The 19,718-nt window shown below is 37.7% G+C and overlaps 1 protein-coding gene across 1 annotated transcript in view; it reads right to left on the reverse strand.

Annotated features, from left to right (window-relative positions):
- The window catches only part of FGF12 (fibroblast growth factor 12), a 479,029-nt gene extending 462,346 nt beyond the window's left edge, over positions 1–16,683 (reverse strand). Inside the window, exons 1-2 of the mRNA XM_004675104.2 lie at positions 16,578–16,683; positions 16,266–16,408 (exon numbers count right to left, since the gene is read on the reverse strand). Coding sequence (XP_004675161.1) covers positions 16,266–16,278 — 13 coding nt within the window. The 5' untranslated portion in view covers positions 16,279–16,408; positions 16,578–16,683. The remainder of the gene's footprint in view (positions 1–16,265; positions 16,409–16,577) is intronic.
- Between the last annotated feature and the right edge of the window lie 3,035 nt (positions 16,684–19,718).

Here is a 19,718-nt window from a genome sequence, read left to right on the forward strand (position 1 = left end):
GGTGTCTGTATTGCACACAAGCATCAGGTGCAGGAACTGTCTCTATTCAATGTTTTGTCAATGCAAGCAATGCATGATTTAGAGTAAGAGACCAATGGATGCTTGGCTAGTAGAGGAAATCATGGATAAGGGAAGACAATGTTTTCAAATTGTGTAGGCATGATCTTGATAACTCCTGTAAGCTCATACATCTTTAGAAATATTTCCATGGTATTTTCTTGGGGAAAGAATACTGTAATGACCTCCATTGTCTGACAAACTCAGTATGTTTGTTGAACAGAGAAGCTGGCCAGAGAGCTGTGAGAATGCCATAAAAGACTAGCTCCAGAAGGAACCTCTCTGTAAGGTTATTAGTATTTTTGAAAGCAAAATGAATTATTATTTTTTTTAAGATATATTTATTTATGCATACAGAACTGGGGTATAGGCCAGAGGTACAGGGTTGTGAGAGGATTCACCAGAGACAGAATGGGGAGAAGAACAGGCCGATTCATAAAGTATTCTGCTGAGGGGAGCAGCTGGTGGGCCAGAAGAGGTCTGCTGTGCATGTGGTCACCTCCTAGGCGGGGATCAAACTCATGCTGAAGCAGCTTTAGCTTCTTAGTGCTGAGCTTTAACCTGCTGCACCACCAGGGAGGGCCCAGCAAAGGGAATTTTAAGAAGAGAAGTTGAACACAGGATTTTACATTCCTTTCTTCCTGCACACCATTCAAAATCATGCATGGTTGTGTTTGATAAATCTATAAATTCAAAGCAAAGGAAGACAACCACCAAATTTTAGAAAATGGAAACCAGTTGGTAAAGCTATAAAGATATAAGCAGACCTGAGAAAGCTGAATTCAAAGTCAGCAGTGGAAAAAGACAATAAGCAGTATTAGACTGAAAAAACTTCAAAAGTTTAAACAGTGGTAGCATCGCCCTTGTCTATATTTGGGAAGGGAAAAAGAATAAAATATACAGAGTTGTTTTTAAGATGGTATTAGAATCTCAATCTCTCTCTTAAATGTTGGGCATCTGTTGAACTGCCTTCCCCAACCCCAGTAGGAGATCAGAGACCTATAATTTGCAGGAGATAGGACAGAAGCTCCCTATAGAGTGAACAAATTGAGTACCACTTTGAAAACTGGTAGATTAAATGAATATTTATACACTGATTGTTGAAATTTGCAGAATCCTGGCAGCCAGGTTTTTGTCATTTGGGTAGAACAAGAGCCTACTTGAGAGACAACTAAATAACAATAAGTAGGACCTAAATATAGTGATATTAGGAGTTCCACAGTGAAAAGCTCACCAAGATCATCCTACAACAGCAACAACAAAAAACTTAGAAAATGAAGGCTGATATCAGAAAACAAAAACAGAAGATATAGTTGGACTTATCACTTAGGAAATGGAAAATGGAAAATAGGAAATGGAACATATGGAAGAGAAAAAACCCACAAAATTTATAACATTGATTCCTACATAATAAGATTTCCATAGATCTGGAACCAGACAGCAATAAGGGAGAAGAAACAGAACAAAATATCACCTAGGGTAAAAAACAAAACAAAAAACAAAAAACAAAAAAACAATTCAGGAACAAGTTTTAGACATAAAGAATGTGAGTTTAAGCATTTTAGAAGGGTAAAATAAAACTATTAACAATGCAAGACACTGTATTTTTTTAACTCTCATAGATGTTCCAACAAGAAAATAAGGCAGTTCAAAAAATAAGGAATCAAAATGGCATTAGATCCAAAGGGCAAAACCAAAGGAGAAGACATAATAGCAAGGCCATGTAAATAATGAAGGAAAATTATTATTTCCACCTAGAATTCTATTCCTAGCCAAGTGACTGTTCAAATAAGAAGATATTTTCAGATATGTAAGGGCTCAGGAACTACTATATATCATTTTATATATAATTTTCTTTCTGGAAGCCACTAGAAATTGTGCTCCATCAAAATAAGGGAATCGCCCAAGGTGGGGAGGGTACAAAAGATGCAGGGAAATAAGAGATTCCAGCAAGAGATTTTAAAGGGTGATAAGAAAGAGATAACAAGATCAGACCAGCACACAAGACACAGAGCGGAAGAGCCCACAGAAAAGTAAGTCAAAAGTTTCCAAGAGGTCACTTCAAGATGAACTTGATAAGATATCTGTGCATCTGAATGTATTGATGATAGAAATTTGTAGCTAAATTGAAGAGTGTGCAAAAAACAAACAAACAAATAGACAAGGATCAAACAAAACAGGGAGGGAGGAATTTTAAAAAGAGAGGAAGAGTCATCATTAATTTCACTTTGTCATGAAAAGTGGAGTCACGCGTAGTCACACTAATATTGCCACTAAATTCCAACCTATGTGACAGTCCTGAAAAGATGGTGGGAAGCAAAGGATGTTATGAGTGAGAAAGATGAGAACTTCACTCCCATGGAGGGATATCAGTAAGTAAGCTTAGAAATTGAGAGGCAATGATAAGAGAATATTATTTAGAATATGGAAGTAAATACCAACAAAAGTTGAAGCAATTATCTCTTGAGAAAACGAATTGACTATGGGGACAAAGAGCTGCTCTCTTACTAGAATTGTATCAGAAATAGCTAAGTAAAAAAAAAACTTAAGAATAAATCATCTCAAATTTTATTATGTGGGGCCTGCATATGTTTTTGGTTTTAAAAACATTTCTGGATAAATGAACAGCACAGGAGGCTGCAGGATGTTCTCTGATACCTCACATCTCTAGTAAGACATGGTTCAAGGATCAGTCAAGATCAAAGAGGTTGCACAGAGAAAAGACAGGTATCTAACCACTCCTTATGGTTATTGGATGAAAATCATCTGCTGACCTTTGTTCTCAAAATCTTGTTCATCAATCTTTCACCAGCCAAGCAGAGACTTTTTAAATAAAAGACATATTCTGGATCCCAATCACTGATGTTGACTGTCCAGATTGGCAGGAATTTTCCACCTGGATCTGTTTTAAGACTTTTACCCAAAAGCAGTATCTTTGTGGAATTACCACATTTTACAACTCCATGATGAGTTATAGCTAAAAATTCAGATGGAACGATTATCTTTGGAACACATTTAAACAATTAAGTAAACTTAAATCCAGCAGAGCCAGCAAAAGTCTATGACTCTGATTTTAGTACCCAAGATTATAATGAGACAGTTTTCAGCTACTTTGTAATAACTGCATTTTATTGAGTGCTTATTACATTCCAGATAGTGTGGTAAACCTTTTCATATATCATGTCACTGAATTCTCAAAACAAATCTAGGGGTAGGTATGATAATTATCTCTATTATTTATTATTATCTCTATTATATAGATAAGAAATTTTAGAGTTTGGGAGATCAGGAATCTATCTTGCCCTATATGGTCAGCTAGGAAGTGAACAGACATAAATCCAAACCAGAATTTAGGTTCAGAAACTTCTCTTTAAGTTTCTCTCTTTTCTTAAGAAATAAAGTCAGAATATCCAAACATGCCACTGAAAGTATAGAGATGAGGTTGAAGAAAAACATTTCTCACATGTGTCTTCACATACTTCAGGACAGTGGTTAACATAAAATAACTGCAAAGATATGCATATTAGTGCTTAGTTTTTATCCTTCATATTTATGACAGTTGATAATTCACTTAGAGTTTCAGGGAGCAATATTTGAGCCTAATGCAATCCAAAATGATCCCTTGGACCTCTCCCCTAAAAGACCAGTCTGTAAGTTTTAAGTAAAGAAAGATCATGAGCCAAAAATGAACAGAAATGAAACTCACTCTTCCATTAAGCAAGAGAAGTGTGTCAGCAGCAGTAGTTGGCAAAAATCATAGAATGAAATACTGGCTCACAGCATTTCCTCTGGCCATGGTGTTTGTTGATAGGTATGCTTTGCTTTGCACAGCTGATGTGTTCTTGAAAAGTTAGGGGATAATGGAAGCTTTGTAAGTAATGCTGTATCATAAAAGCCCTACAAGTCCAGTTTTTTCAAAGATGAACACATTAATAAATATATTTGAAATGTGAGTTCTCACCACCTATCTTACATAATGCATAGTAGGGCTCCATAATTTCCCTCAAATCTTTCTTTCATGATGCCTCATTCACTGTGTCCTGTTCCCAACCCTATTGGCTTTATGAGGGCAGGAGCTTTGTCATGTCATTACTATAGACAGTACTTAGAAGAGTATCCAGTACAACAAATATTTGCTAGGGTGAAATAATTGATAAATCTTTCCTAGTTGCTACATGTATAATATGACTCTCGACCCTTTATGACACTATCCCACCAGAATGCCCTTGTTTCCCAGTGTTTCAGTTCACCCATTCTGCAAGACCAAATTCAAATGCCAACTTGTTTCACTATAATCCACAGATTAGATTTCTATATCCAGTATAATTGTGGGGGTATAGCCTTTATTTACTCACTGGCTCCTGGCCTTAAACACCTAGCCAGAGCAGTCCACATAGAGGATATGATAGCAAAGTACATCTGAAACATAATCTACATGTTGTCATCTGGGACTCTGTCTATGACTAGCTGCAAAAACTAGACTCTATAATCCTTCTGAGGTCAAAAACTATCATTTTCCCTTTTTAGTCTGAGTGCATGGTACACAAGAAATGGATAATCAAGCACGAATCCTTCTATTAATTATTAACCAGTGCTGCTGTGGGTAATTCCGGGGTGATTTTCTAAGATGTGATTTTGTTTAACATTCAAGCTATGAGGACGCTACTCTATGATCACTTATTCTTACATTTGTTGATAATAAAGCAAAATGCACATTTATTTGTAGATATACTACCCATGCACAAGGGAATTTTAGTCTCAGCTATCCACAGCAATGGTTCTCAAGGTGTGATCTCTAGACTAGCAGCACCAGAATTCCCCGGAAATCTGTTAGAAAAGCAAACTCGTGGGTCATCCCAAATATAATGCATCAGAAACCATGGGTATGAGACTCTAACATCTGTTTTTTAAAGGACTTGCAGGCTATGATGATGCACATCATCCCAGCACAACTGGGTAAAAGTTGCTCCACTGTTTGACATGAACAATGGAATGTTGTTTGGACCTGCCCAACTATGTCAGCATTACTGTTCCAATAGTCAGGGTCACACTTCTGGAGAGACTGCATTTCATTTTAGGTTAGATTATGGGAACAAATTAGTAAAATTCTGACCAAAGGAATCAGTAGACCAATCAACTGATGTCACTTTTCTGTAATCTTTAGAGCTTGACTTAATTATGTCTTGATACATACCATTTTAAAATGCATAATATAAATATTTAAAAACACCATAGCTGCATGGCATTCTGGTAGTTCCAACCAGAGAGAAATGAGTGAAGTACAACTAACAAGTGAAGGAAGGAATTGAGAGCAGTAGAGGTCTAAATACTAAGAGATGAAAACAATTCCAGACCAAATCACAGCTGGGATGAAATAAGGGAGGAGGAGCAATAATATGGGAGGGAGGAATGTGGAAGCAAAAGCAAGAGAAACTATGGCTCCTAGCATCAGGTAGGAATCAGGATTGTTCAATGTGTCCATGTGAAGGATACCAAATTGCCTTCACTGCTATGCAAAGGCACTAACTTGATAGTGGGGATTTAAGGCAAGAATCAGAGCCTCGTACAGAAACAGAGGAAGAAGTCTATCTAAAAGCCAGCTAACGATCATCATAGTAGCAGCTGCTATTAGTAAGTACTCATTTTATTCCTGGTTCTTTATGCACACTTTCTTTTTGTCCCATGAATCTCGGAAGAGAGTCATTACAAAAATGAAGACGCAAAGATTAAGAGACACAGCTTGCCCAAGTCACAGAGTTAACAAGTTGTTAGTTGTTGATGTCAAGTCCTGTGATCATTCTACCATCCACTAAGCTTCCAGGATGAGCAGGAGGCTTAGCAAGGTTAGAGTAAAAAAAGGAAGTTGCAGCCCTATACTTATATAAGTCCCAACCTAAGGCACTGGGAGCAGTGGGTTCATTCTCAAACCTACCTAATAACAGCTGGAAACACCTAATGATTTCCTAAGGCTGGCTCTCATTGTTGCAGAGCTGGTGTGAGACTAGGCCTGCAGAGAAAAGGCATCTTGAAGGTTAATAGGATGTACACATTTTTGTATAGGTACACAGCTGGACTAGTTTTTCAGTAACAAGGGAAGGTTGATTGACTAAAATATACCTTAGATGTCCAGTAACTCACAGACTCTGAAAGCAGTCTGTCTCTTAGTTGTATGACCTAGGCAAGTGACTTTATGTCTCTGATGCCTACAGTCCCTAAAATAAAGATAGTAACATGCCTGCCTATTTGGAGTGCAATAAGGAGTGTGTCAGTCTATGTAAAGCCCAGAGCCTCGTACATAATAAGAGCTACATAAACTTTATTTCAAAATATTCAGTTTTCTCCTCAAATGTCCTTCTGATGTCTCATATAAATAAATCAAAATCAGACTTTTTAATGCAAGTCATTCTGTGCAAAAGTTTACAACTGAACCCAGTACCTATTGTACCTACACTTTATTAGAGAAAACTTTAATAAAATATTAATGAAAGATTTAAGGGGAAAAACCCACTTATATTCCAATCAATAATTGCTACTTTTTGCACATTACATATACTTTCTATCCATAAACATACAAATTTTACATTATAACTAATGCCATAAACATGTTAATATATGTCAAATAGTTCATCCCATAACTATATTTTATTCCTTGCACAGTCAAGAAATTCAACTTATAAACCATGAAATTTTAAAACTTTGGATAACTTTCATCTAGAATTACAAAAAAAAGCTGCTTTTATTTAAAATGACCAATAACCAAACAAATAACAGGAGTGATAGATATTGGTTTTTAAATTATATGAAGACAGCAAAGGGGTGACTACAATTTGTCTTGAATAATATGTAACTAATAATTGAGAACTAAAAGAAAATAAATTTCCTTTCTAAATGTCAGGAAAACTCTCAACACTTTGATTCCTTGGCACTATTCTGTCTGCTTTTCCATTTGTTACGGATGAGTTGCTGTTTAGGACTGGGAAACAGGAGAAAACCACATACACCACATCAACATAACACATGATAAATGTATAAGTTAACTAATTTAACTGTAGAGAAAACATATGTAAGGATGACAAAAAGTTACGAGAACATAAAGAATAGTCTGCAGATCAAAAATGTCACTCAGGTAACCAAAGAAACAGGAACAAAAGGCAGTCCTACAAGATCCTTAACAGAAGATATCTATGGTAGTCCCTACTGAATATCTCACAAATGCTGGTTCTTGAAAAATCCCAAGAAATGAAAAGAATCTTGTTTCTAATCCACCCTTGTTTCACAGGTGAAAAAAACAGGAACAGACAAAGAAAGTGACCAGCCCAAACTCACTAATCCATTGAGAATCAGAGTTCAACCTAAGTCTCCAGTCTCCTGTGCCAGGAGGCCCATGCAGTGGTCACCCACCATTTAGACCTGGGTCTTTATGTGTTCACAATCATGCAGTGGACAGCTCCAGCCAAGTAGCAATTTCCCCCTAATCTTAGTGCTTTCTTACTTGAATCAAAGTAATTGGTCAGCCCATGTCAGTTGTTCAACCCAGTTAAAGCCCCAATAACTTCTGTCAAACCACACACAACATTAAAATGTTGGCTCAAATTTCTACTGGGGCCTTAAAAATTAATGTGCTAATTATGACCGCCATGTTTTATTTTCTACAGACGTCAAGTCAAAAGAGAAATAAGTAAAGGAAGACTGAAACAAGCTAACAAAGCAATTTCTTTAAAAAGAAAGCAAATCAATAAACAGAGAAAAAGCAAAATATATACATACCTTCATTGCATAGAGAGACTAGAATTTGAAATGGGTTTTTAACATCTAGTCTAACATAAGTTTTATTTCATCAGCACATACAATATGTCTTTCAGGCTTAAATGAATCACCAGCATTTAATATCATAACCCTACCTGTATGCATACTCCTGGTTATAAAGCTTAGTAGGCTCAACAAATAGTGCTTATTAAATATACCACCTACCATCCTGTTTTAAAATTGTGGTGGCTGTACAAAATGAAAAATAATATAATATGTGTGTGTGTGTGTGTGTATAAAATAAAATAAAATTGTTGTGATTGTGTTCCTTGTCTCAATATTTTATAGAGGTATTTTGCTATATTTACAGCTGCAGCTTTCTTTCATATTGATTTTGATGCAAAGTCCACAGATAAAATGTCCTTTCTAATTCTGAATGATCTGTAGGTTTGCAAATAAATCATGATTTATATGGCAACCTATCCTTTCACACACAGCATGTATTTCTCCTTTTTTCCTAGAAGAGAGAAAGAAGTATGCCAAATTCAAGTTTAACTAAAAGAAAATATTTTTAAATGAAAGAAGTACCTTTGGAGACACTGCTCACACAATATAATGTTAAATGTTCTCAATTTTAATAATTAGAGTGATCATGTAACAAATCTTGTATAATTCTCTTATTTGTAGAACATCCCAAACCAACCCAGTATGTAAATAAAAGTAAGCTTGAAAGCACCCTAACGCTTTCTTGAAGTCAGGGACCTATCTAGACTTTCAACTTCTGAACTGAAGGGAAAGAATTTCCCAGTTTGTCTTGTGTCCAACCTTTTGTGGAATATTTGAAGCTTTGAAAAAAATGCAATTGTTTCACCAGTGATGGATGAATCTAGCAATGAACAGAATAGGGATAGAGGGACACTGCTATTGTCAGGTAGGTATTTTCACTTGTTCCTGGTGCTTGGTAGAACAATTATTGCTTTGTTTACTCTTCTTCTGAATTGCTCTGAAAGATTCTACATTATTTTTCTGCCATTAAGTCCCTTTGGGCTACTTCTTAGGCTAATGGCCAATCCTCAATTAGGAAACAGGGAAAAAAATCTAACCACGGAATAGCAGCTTCCCTTTACTTCTTGAACAGAGTTAAAGCCTTACTTTCAATTAGCTGTGCTGTCTGAATCACTTGATGGTGGAGTTTGTTTCATACAAAAGCTAGACAGAGGATGCACTAAAGTAAAAAGAAAAGGTCTGTGAAAGACTCAGGTATCCTCAGGGCATCTGCCAAGCGACCTTCCATTGCATCTCAGTCCTGAAGTACCGTGTTCTCCTGGGTGGGAGCCCCACATTCTCAAAGACAAAAAAACAGAGACTATTTCAAAAAGTAACTAGAGAAAGGAGGAAACTAAAATTAGAGCTGTAGACATAGATCCTGGAAAAAATCCCATCATGTTCTGCATGCAAGAATGTTAATGAGACATGAGAATGAAGACATTGGAGAAAATGATGTCTCTTCTTAGCCTCAGACAGTCACCATCTATTTTACATGTCTATTTTTTATCCCAAGCCGGTACAAATGAAGTCTCTCTTCTACATGGACACCCTGTTAATACTAAAGAGGTGATAGTAAAAGACAGGTCTAGGGAGGAGGAGTCCTGTGATGTTCCTATCAGGACCATCTCTCCAGGTCTAGTTTCACAGCCACTGACCACTATTATTATTAAAGATTTATTTATTTATGTACACAAGAACTGGGGTACAGGCAAGAAGTATGGGGGGGGGGTTGAGCAGACTCACCAGAGACAGAGTGGGGAACAGAATAGGTAGATTGATTGAAACATACTGCTGAGGGGAGCAGCAGGTGGGACAGTAGAGGTTGGCTGCACCAAGTGGGTCAGCTCCATGGTGGAGAGTGAACTTCTGCCACAGTGGCTGCAGAGAGCTTCATGGTACTATGCTTTAACCCATTGTACCACCTGAAGGGTCCTGCCTTGTCTATTGATCCACAACTAAGCCTGGCCTCTGAGGTGCTTCTTAACTCCCTTGCCCCAGGGTGCATCCAAACCGTGGTTGAGAACCACTGTGAGTTGCCAGATTTTACAGTCTATTTGTGTTTTAAACCTATCTAAGTTAAAATACTTGATCTGACGTGTGTCCATCTCCAAATCCACAAGGTATTATGTAACTGCCTTGAAACTAAGTCTGACCAACAAATTCCGGTATTCCAGGAGTTGCTCTCAAAACTCTAAGCACAAAAGAAATTCCTGTTGGTAAGTAGAGGCCTTTCTGGAAGTCAGTGAAGCTGATGTGTGAGTGCCTAAGCAGCATGCTTGCTGCTTAAGCCACAAAGATAGCAAAGAACCACTTTCTCCCCTCCAGAATCTCACAGTCTAGTAAAGAGACAAACCTAGGTAATGATGCGAAAAGTCAGACTGTGATTCTAAATGTTTTGCTCCTGAGTTAAATTTCAGAATTCTGATAGTATGCTATGGGTTTGGGATGGAGACAAGTTTTATATTACAGAGAAACAAAGGTAAGGTGAGTTGCTTGAGCTACATAGTCTTTCCGAAGCTCTATTTTGTTACCTATAAAATGAAATTGAAGTGCTTAGTTTAAGGTTTAAAGAAGAGGATCTATAGTAAAAGCCCTTTGAAAAATGTCTACAGTGTTTCACAAATGTTATTTAAGGCTATAAATATGTAACAAGTCAGAAAACACACTGTTAACAAAGTTCACATACTGTTATTGGTTACATAATAGGCACAAAACACCATACTTACTGGGACAACTACTTGGAACCAGAAAGACATATAGGACAGGGGAAGGGAATGACAAGAGATAACTGGCTGGCCACCTCCACACCCAGTCCCAATGCTACCAGGCCTCATAATAACCTCAGTCTGACAATAGATTACAACTTAGGTAGTTAGTTGAAACAGCTTTAGATTACATACTGAGCTTTAGTTTAAATGTTCTCCCACACAACAATTTTGTTTAGAGAAACCCAAAGAAAGAGCAAAAAGCAGGCAATCTTACTGTGGAATCTTAAATGTCCCCGTAGAGGTCATTAATCACTGTAAGACTCTATATTCTAGCCTCTTGAGATAGAATATAACTTAATAGAACTCTGAAATATGAATGAAGAGACATATAATGTTGGAAACCCACAGCTCTTGAGGCTGTTTGTGTATCCCTAGATTGTAAACTCCTGGAGGGCAAACCAATGAGTTATTTATGACACCACCCCACCCGTTGCCCTTAACAATGTACCTGGAACAATGTGAAAAGTCAGTAAATGCTTTGAGTTAAATGAAATAAGTTATTTTTAATATTTAAGAACAGAGATGCAGAGAGGGAAAACAAAGTTACACACTCAGAGTTGAGGCAAGAACAGGATTCTCCTATGCCCATTGCCTTCTCTACTACATTATGTTCTTTACTGCCTTGCATTTTATTGATCCCACCACAATGGCTTCATCATTTTAATTGCTGTGGCTTCTTTACCCCAAAGTAGTTTTTCTTCAAATCATTTCCCAATTTGCTGAAGTAGCTACTACGAAGACATGACCTTTCCCTCCTGTGGGATGAACCAACCTGGCTTCAGAAAAATGACAACTGTACAATTTAAATATGTTGATTTCATTCCCCTGGCTTTAACTCTAATGGCTGAAGTGAAACCCAGAATAGAGTTGACTCTTCTCTGGGTACACATGCGTAGAAGGCAGCCTCCTTGAATAAAATGGATGTTTCGGGCCCTCCCTTGTGGCGCAGCGGGTTAAAGCACAGCACTAAGAAGCTAAAGCCACTTCCGCATGAGTTCGATTCCCGCCTGCCCCGGAGGAGACCACATGGCATGGCAGACCTCTCCTGATCCGCCTGCTGCTCCCCTCAGCAGTGTACTTCCTCCGTCTGCCTGTTCTGCTCCCTGCTCTGCCTCTGGTGAATCCTCTCACCCTCCGTATCTCTGGCCTGTACCCCAGTTCCGTATGAATAAATAAATAAATCTTAAAAAAAAATGGATGTTTTTGTAGTTCTCCTGGTAGCCAAACTCCTTTTCCCTGACCCAATTTACAATTTCCTGGAAGCATGAACTTTGGATAATAACCTAACTTAGGCTATCTAATTCAACACATACAAGCTCAGTGCTGTTATGTAAATAAAAATGTTTTATCTGAACCAGACACCTGGGTAGTTGCAGGACTTTTAGGGGTGAGATTATGCCAACAAGGTTAATCTATTAACGAAGATAATAAAGTGAGAGCTTTAAGATTAGAGACTGCTTTTTTTTTTTTTGAAGATTTATTTATTTATTCATATAGAGCTAGAGTACAGGCCAGAGATGCGGAGGGTGAGAGGGTTCACCAGAGACAGACTAGGGAGCAGAACAGGCAGATCGACGAAGTACACTGCTGAGGGGGAGCAGCGGACGGGTCAGGAGAGGTCTGCCACGCCATGTGGAGCTCCTCTGGGGCAGGCGGGAATCGAACTCATGCCAAGTGGCTTAAGCTTCTTAGTGCTGTGCTTTAATCCGCTGCGCCACCAGGGAGGGCCCAAGACTGCTTTTTTTTTTTTTAACTGTCTCAGAACAAAGCAAATTGTGAATGTAGTAGATGCTCAATAAACATTTGCTAAATAAAGAACACCAAGTTACAGTCCTAGGTGTAAGAGTTGTAGTTTATGATGGATAAACAGGTATTTATGCCATATTAATTATGTCGACAAAAATATATATGAAGAAGGTCAGACAACATTTTATACAAAGGATGTATCAATTGAATCTCAAGAGATCTGAACAGAGACTTATGACAATGAGAATTGGGAAACATTAAAAGGCACCTTGTTTTAAGCAATCTAATATTACACTATCATAGGTAAACAACAGAACATTGTCAAAAGTTCAAAATGTACCTCCAGAATAAGTGTTTAAGGATAATCAGGGTTTGAAATCGAATGTTCTGAGATGGAGAAGAGAGGGTATTTAAAAGCTAGCTCATTTACTGATCCAACAATAAGACAACCATTTCTTCTATACTTCACTTTCATTCTTTCCAAGAGCAACAAAAAGATCTATAACAATGGTCACATATCCAGGAACTTACATACTGATTAGTGAAACATCAAGTCTTCTGTCTTAAGTGCCTAGAGGGTGTCATTCTGAGACATAACCAGTTCCCTAAGATCTACCCAGTATAAAGTTTACTGTGCATTCAGATGACCAGCAGGTCTTGACGAAATGCAGATTTGATTCAGTAAGTCTAGAGTAGGATCTGAGATTCTTCATTTCTAACAAGCTCCAGATGATGCCAATGCTGCCTGTCTGAACCATAGCTGAAAAGCAAAAAACTTTAACAGTGGTTTACTCTAGCATCATTTGGGGTACTTTTAGAAGATATGTATCCCAGGTCCTACTCTAGAACCAAAGAAACCAGGATGTCTAGGTGAGAGATATGACATATGTTTATGCTGTAAAACTTCCACAGGTGTTTTTAATATGCCAGTCTGAAGTTACAAAGCTAAGTAGGTAAAGAAAAGATGTAATACAAGCAGGAAAGGGCAAAAAATGTAAGGGAGGAAAAGAAAGGCAGGGAGGGAGAGATAGTGAAAATCTTTTACTGTACTTTAAATCAATGTCTCTCAAACTTTATAGAGCATGTAATTTACATGAGTTTTAAAAAATAAAATTCAATAAATCTGCTATGAAGATCGAGATTCTGAAGTTTTAAAAAAGCTAGCCTCCAAACTACAGTTTGATTGCCAGAAGTTTAGTGGCTCCCAGGTATTTCTGTGTCTACCCCAACATTCTGATGTAACTGGTAGGGGGAGCCACCAGGAATAAAGATATTTTAAAATCAAGCCAGATGTTTCTAATGTGCAGCAAAGTGTGTAAACCACTGCAAGGCACGGATTCTGTCAAAGCACTTAATGCTATGTACCCACTCAAATCTTTGAGGCAATATTAATTACTACAGTGCATAAAGATCATTGAAATTAGATCATAAATCGATTGCTAGATCGATTTTTACCTTGGATGACAGGAAGTGATGCAAAACAAGAAGCAAAACAAATATTGATTTTATCTGTAAATAAATGATGTTCGAGTTGCTGAAGACTGGACAAGTGCTCTAAGAAAGATTTTTAAATGCTGAAGGTAATATGAAGGTTGTCAAATGCTACTGACATGATTCAGGAGGAAATGGATCAGCCATTAGATTTTTTTTTTCTGAAATGAAGAACTCTTTAACTCTCAACTGAGTCATGCAATATTACTCTTTGAATCTACCTTAAAAGAGTTCTAGTAGGAAAAAAATAATAATATGTACTTACATTTGAGAATATCTTTCTAGAATTAGAATAAATCTGTTTGGGGGAAGAAATATGTACATGACAGCAGAAAGTATGAAAGTTGTACCAACCAGAATGTGATAGAGATAAACCAAATATACTTTTTTTCTATAGTAAAAATTTCAAGTTCTCTACAATTTGGCCGGTGCCACTGCTATCAATGTAGAAAGTGAGGCCAATGTGCAAAGTAATTAGTCATTTTTAATGTGACCCCTACCTAGCTAATTCACTTTTGTAAAGGAAGTTCAAAAACTAGCAGGCATAAGGATCATATCACTTGCCTGAACCAATATCGGCTTGGGGCAGAAATTCTTCATTGACTATGGGTCAGGGCTATGTTTCTCATTTTATTTATATCACTGCCATCTGGATTGACATTAAACTTTTGGCCTTACAAATTTTTGTGATTCTTCCTCCTTTCTGCACTCCCAAACCTGGGACAGAATCACTGGAACTTTACTTTTATCAATTTGAAATATAAACTACCTAAAAGTTTGAATTGACATACAGAATACTATGTGGACAGGACATTTTTGAAAATGCTCATTAAGAGATAGATCCTCTTTTAGATGATGGACCAAAAATTAGTGCATAAATTAGCAGCAAAAATGTTACCAAGAAGCTTTGCCAAATAACCAAATAGCAGGTGTCACCTAAGCACACACATAGAAAAACTGTTTCATAGTGAAATGATACTCTCTCTGTCTGTTAACCTTATGTTCCAGAAATACTTAACCAACTAGACTATTACAGACATCTATGAGTTAAGACTGGCCTCTCATTTAAAAATGGCTTCTATAATAGAACTCATAAATATATATATGCCTTGTGCATATTTATAGACATACATTCGCTCATAGAGATACATAATGACAGTCATGGAAATGTCTGTCAGAGAGTCAAAAGAATAATTTGTTTAAATCCAAAATTTCCTGCCAGTCTGAATCTATGTCGATTCAGTGTTTTTATACTGTAAATACTTACCTGTGTTAAAATACTTCGCTAATTCCTTAAAATGTTATGATACATGTATTTGCTGTCATTCAACATTCCAGTTTTATTAATCAGTCCAGAAATAGGTAAGCCCCACCACAACCTGATCCATCCTGTGCACATTACCACAATGACTGACATTCCTGGTTTAAAAATAAAACCTTGTTTCAAATATAGCTTCTCGAGTTCTGGGTAATGAATATAGTTTCATAAAAGTTGACATCATTTCTCCTGATTTCACCAGAATTAATACATCCAGTATTTCTACTGGCTATCTGACCACACCACTAAGGCTCTTGCAACCTGGTGGGCGTTTTAGGGAGGAGGAGAAGGAAAAAAAGAGACCTGCATAGATGGAGTTAAATCCAAATGTATTCAATCTTACAATTTTAATAGTAATTGTGTTCATGTATGCTAAATATACCATCAGGAGTTGATTTTTATAGTTTATTTACCAGCTAGTATATGTACATTATGCAGATCTGCTTATGAGGAGAATATTAATGTCTACATGCTCAGAACTAGTAAATGCATCATACTCCCAATACTCCCAATACTCCCAAACACTGTTCTTCTTAGAGGTCAGTTCTAACGCACACTGTTTCAAATAGACCCAATTTCTCTGTAGATATATATTCAAAATGCAGTAGGATGTGGTCATACAAACCCAGAAATACCATCTTCATGGGGTGGGGGTGGAGAAATCCAAACATTTTTTTTTAAATAGCAATGCATTATTGGATACCAGAAACAAACGCGCTCTCATCAATCCTAACACAAATAAAATATATTTTTGAGAGTTCGTCTAATCTACAAAAGAGAAATTGCTTTGCCAACACATCTCTCCTCCCCCACTATCTAAAGACTCTCTTCCCTTTCCACCCCTCCACCAAAAAAACTCATCACACTTCACTACGCAACTGATGGAGTATTAAACGCTGTCTTCCAAGCTGTGGGAGTTAAAAAGAAGTCGCCTTCCTGCCACACTTCCCTGGTGCTGCAACGGACATGAGCATCTCCTCCTATCGACCTAGTCTGATGCTCGCTCCCGGAGCACTGCAGTCCCCTCGCTGAGGACTGCCCAGCCACACGCACAGGCAGCGTTAAGTCCCCCAATGGGGAAAACCACATACCTTTGCTCTCCATTTCGGTCCTTTTTGAGTGTTGGGAAGTTCAATGGAAGTTGGTCGGAAGATGTGGGCCCGCTTCAGGTTCCCAAATCTGGGAAGCCAATCTGATGATTTCGCCCGTACTTCCTTCCTTCCCCTCAGGCTTCCTGAAAGATGGGATTTCTTAAACCTTGAAGCTGCAATCAGCCACCAAAGGACACTTAGCGGCAGCAGCAGACTGCCTCTAAAGGGATAGGTTGCGACGCGCATCTGATATTGAAACGCATGCACTGTGCCCGCTCATTGTGTTTTTTTTTTTTTTTTTTTTTTTTTTACCTGGGTCTGGAAGCGTCAAGCCGGAGCTGTCCTCCGAGCGTGGTGCTGCAGGTGTAGTGACAGATCATCCCACTTTGCTCTCTGGATGTACAGCAGATTTGCATGGACGCTGGCACGCATGCGCAAGGCGTCCGCCCTCCCCCTATTCGCCGCCTCCCGCTCCCCGCCCCCCTGCCCCCCTTCGCTTCTCTCCCCAATACGGCCCTCAGTTATCCCCGCTGAAGAGCTGTAGCATTCGGTCACAGGGAAGCGCTGCTAAAAATAAACGCCGGACCGGATTTTCCTTTGCAAACTAGAAAATGGACTGGATCGGAATTGTGCATCAATCCTATAGTTTTCCAGGATAGATTATGGAAGCCTTAGAGGAGCCGAGAGTCTCCGAACTAGGCATAGTATTATTCAGAAGGCAGGAAGGAAAGAAGAAAGGAGGATTTAAATCTGCTACTTATTGGTAATAATTTGGGGTTTTCTTCCTACTAGCTGCAGTAACTTTCCAGGTATACAGTTCCCTTTCCTCTGCCCACTTCCCACTTCTCCACTGAGTATCTCTGTGTTTCCCGTATTATTATTATTATTATTATTATTTTGGTCTGAGGTGGGTTGAGAGTAGTCTGGAACTACCAAAGGTGACTATCCTCCCCCCCTCCACACACTCTCACCGCCCCTTATTTGCTGCTCTCACTCAGTTTTCTTGCCACTCTGAGATCCCTTTGGCCTCCACATCAAAACTGTTTGGTTAACAGACTCCAGGGCTTCTAAAGTTTTCCAAACGAAGCCCAGCCGGCAGGTGAAGAGGTGCCTTAACTGATAATACTTTATTGATACTATAACACTGAATCATAATCATTTTTAAGAAAGTACACAGGAAAAATATTTTCTTGTATAATATTCTAGGAAAGGAAGTAAGCCCCAAATCCATTGAAATATTACTTTTAACCACAGTATTTTAAAAGCCCACTCTATATTTAGTTTATCTGCAAACATTTTTAATGGGGGAGGATTGGGAGGGTGTGTGTATTTGTGCTACCTTTGTTTCTCTTTGGTTTGGTTTAGTTTTAGCAATATTTCTCTAGGAAAATATCCACTTATTGAGAATCACTGTCTTATTTTCAGGTATAAAAACTGTTATGAAAGATGTGCAGATTAATCCCACACTGTAAGTGATGTAAAAATCCCTCCTTCCGGGCCCTCCCTGGTGGCTCAGCAGGTTAAAGCACTGCGCTAAGAAGCTTAAGCCACTTCAGCATGAGTTCCATCCCCACCTGCCCCGGAGGTGACCACATGGCTCGGCAGACCTCTCTTAACCCTCCCGCTGCTCTCCTCAGCAGTGTACTTCGTCGATCTCCCTGTTCTGCTCCCCACTCTGTCCCTGGTGAATCCGCTCACCCTCCGCATCCCTGGCCTGTACCCCAGTTCTGTATGAATAAATAATCTTTAAAAAAAATCCCTCCTTCCATCATTTATTTCTAATCCCAGCATTCAAAACATTGGAATGCAATAAAATATAGTTTGTTTCAGTCTTCTGATGATTCAGAAAACATCCTAGGATTCTCTAATGCCATAGGGTCATGATTACAAATATTAATCATGATGGTCCAGTCAGACAGGGACACTTATCAGTGGCAGACAACTCTAAATGATGAAGTGTGCAGAGTCCCCCTGCATTCAGCCCTAGGGAATCAAGTCAATACATTCCAGTATGGGATCACAGAGGTCACAACCAGAGTCTACTGACATTTCAGCTCTCCTACTGCATGTTCAAGCAAATATTTGGAAGATTCACAAAATTCGGGATTTCTGTTGAATGGTAATAGGATAAGGAAATAGGGTAGGGTATGAGTGAGAGTTGTTCCATAGACCTATAGCATTTATTTCAATAAATAATTCCCAATCCGAACACTACAGCCCTATCACATGCTCTTTCCCTCTTAAAATTTTAGAACGAGAGACCTTTAGAATGGATGTGTATACATCCTTAACATTTATTTTTTACAGATAGAAAGGGGAGAAGTGTATTTGATTTGATAATAATCACATATAGAACCAGGCTCAGAATCGGAAGATCCAACATTGAAAACAGAGACAATGCATGTACCCCAGCATGATTTCTTATATGACTACTATCCCATTATCTCAAGAAAAATAATTTCTAACTCATGAATTTTCATGATTTTTACTGTGAATTTTAAAAATTTAGTGCTTTATTAAAATTAAAAATCAAATTTAATGCAAATATGTGGTCTTATATTAAAAATCTTTCCATCATCTGTACCTAAGGTATCTTTAAAGTCTTCTCCAAAGTTAATGCCTGAATAATACTTACCATTATCCTAATGAAAACTTAAGACTTTCAATGTTTTCACTTATAAAGCTATTTTTAGAATACGTTTATCTCTTTATACCACTAATACAATTGTCTACATAACCAAATCTTTTATTTTCCTCAAGATCCAACTAATATTTTATCTCATCCCTATAATCTCTCCTGATCCTCTCTATGAGAAAATGTTCTCTGCTGAAACAGCAATGTTGTATTTCATTATCTTTACCTCTCAAATTATTTATTACTTTCTAATTTGTAACAATTATTTTGTATTGTAATTATTTTCATCTGTTTTGTATCATTGCATTTTATCTATTTTGTGTCATCTATTCTCCATCTCTACTAAAAATATGGTTTCCTGGTTCATCTTTGTAGCCTCTAGAGTCTCTTGAATATAGTAAACAATGATAAATGTTTGATAAATTAATATTTAGTCTACATGATTTTTGTGTTTTACTGTGAGACACTGACTACAAGCCCCATGATAACAAATGATGATAATAATATTTAGCTAACACTGTGATGTGCCAAACACTGTTATAAAGGATTCCAAATGTTTTAATTAATTTACCTCCATAGAACTCTTTGAGGTTGATGTTATTATTATCTTTATTCTAAAAATGAACAATCTAAAGCACAACAAGGTTAAAGTATTAATAAAACATGATCTCTGCCTTACATAAATATGAAACTGATTAAAGATGATAGAAACAATTTTACAAGTTATGGGATGGTATAAAAGACATATAATCACAGGTGAAGTGGGAAAGTTGACCTGCAGGTTTTAGGAAAGTTTCCTGGAGGGGACACACTGAACT

This window comes from Condylura cristata, unplaced genomic scaffold (genome assembly GCF_000260355.1).
Source record: "Condylura cristata isolate star-nosed mole 26May11 unplaced genomic scaffold, ConCri1.0 scaffold00003, whole genome shotgun sequence".
NCBI lineage: Eukaryota > Metazoa > Chordata > Mammalia > Eulipotyphla > Talpidae > Condylura > Condylura cristata.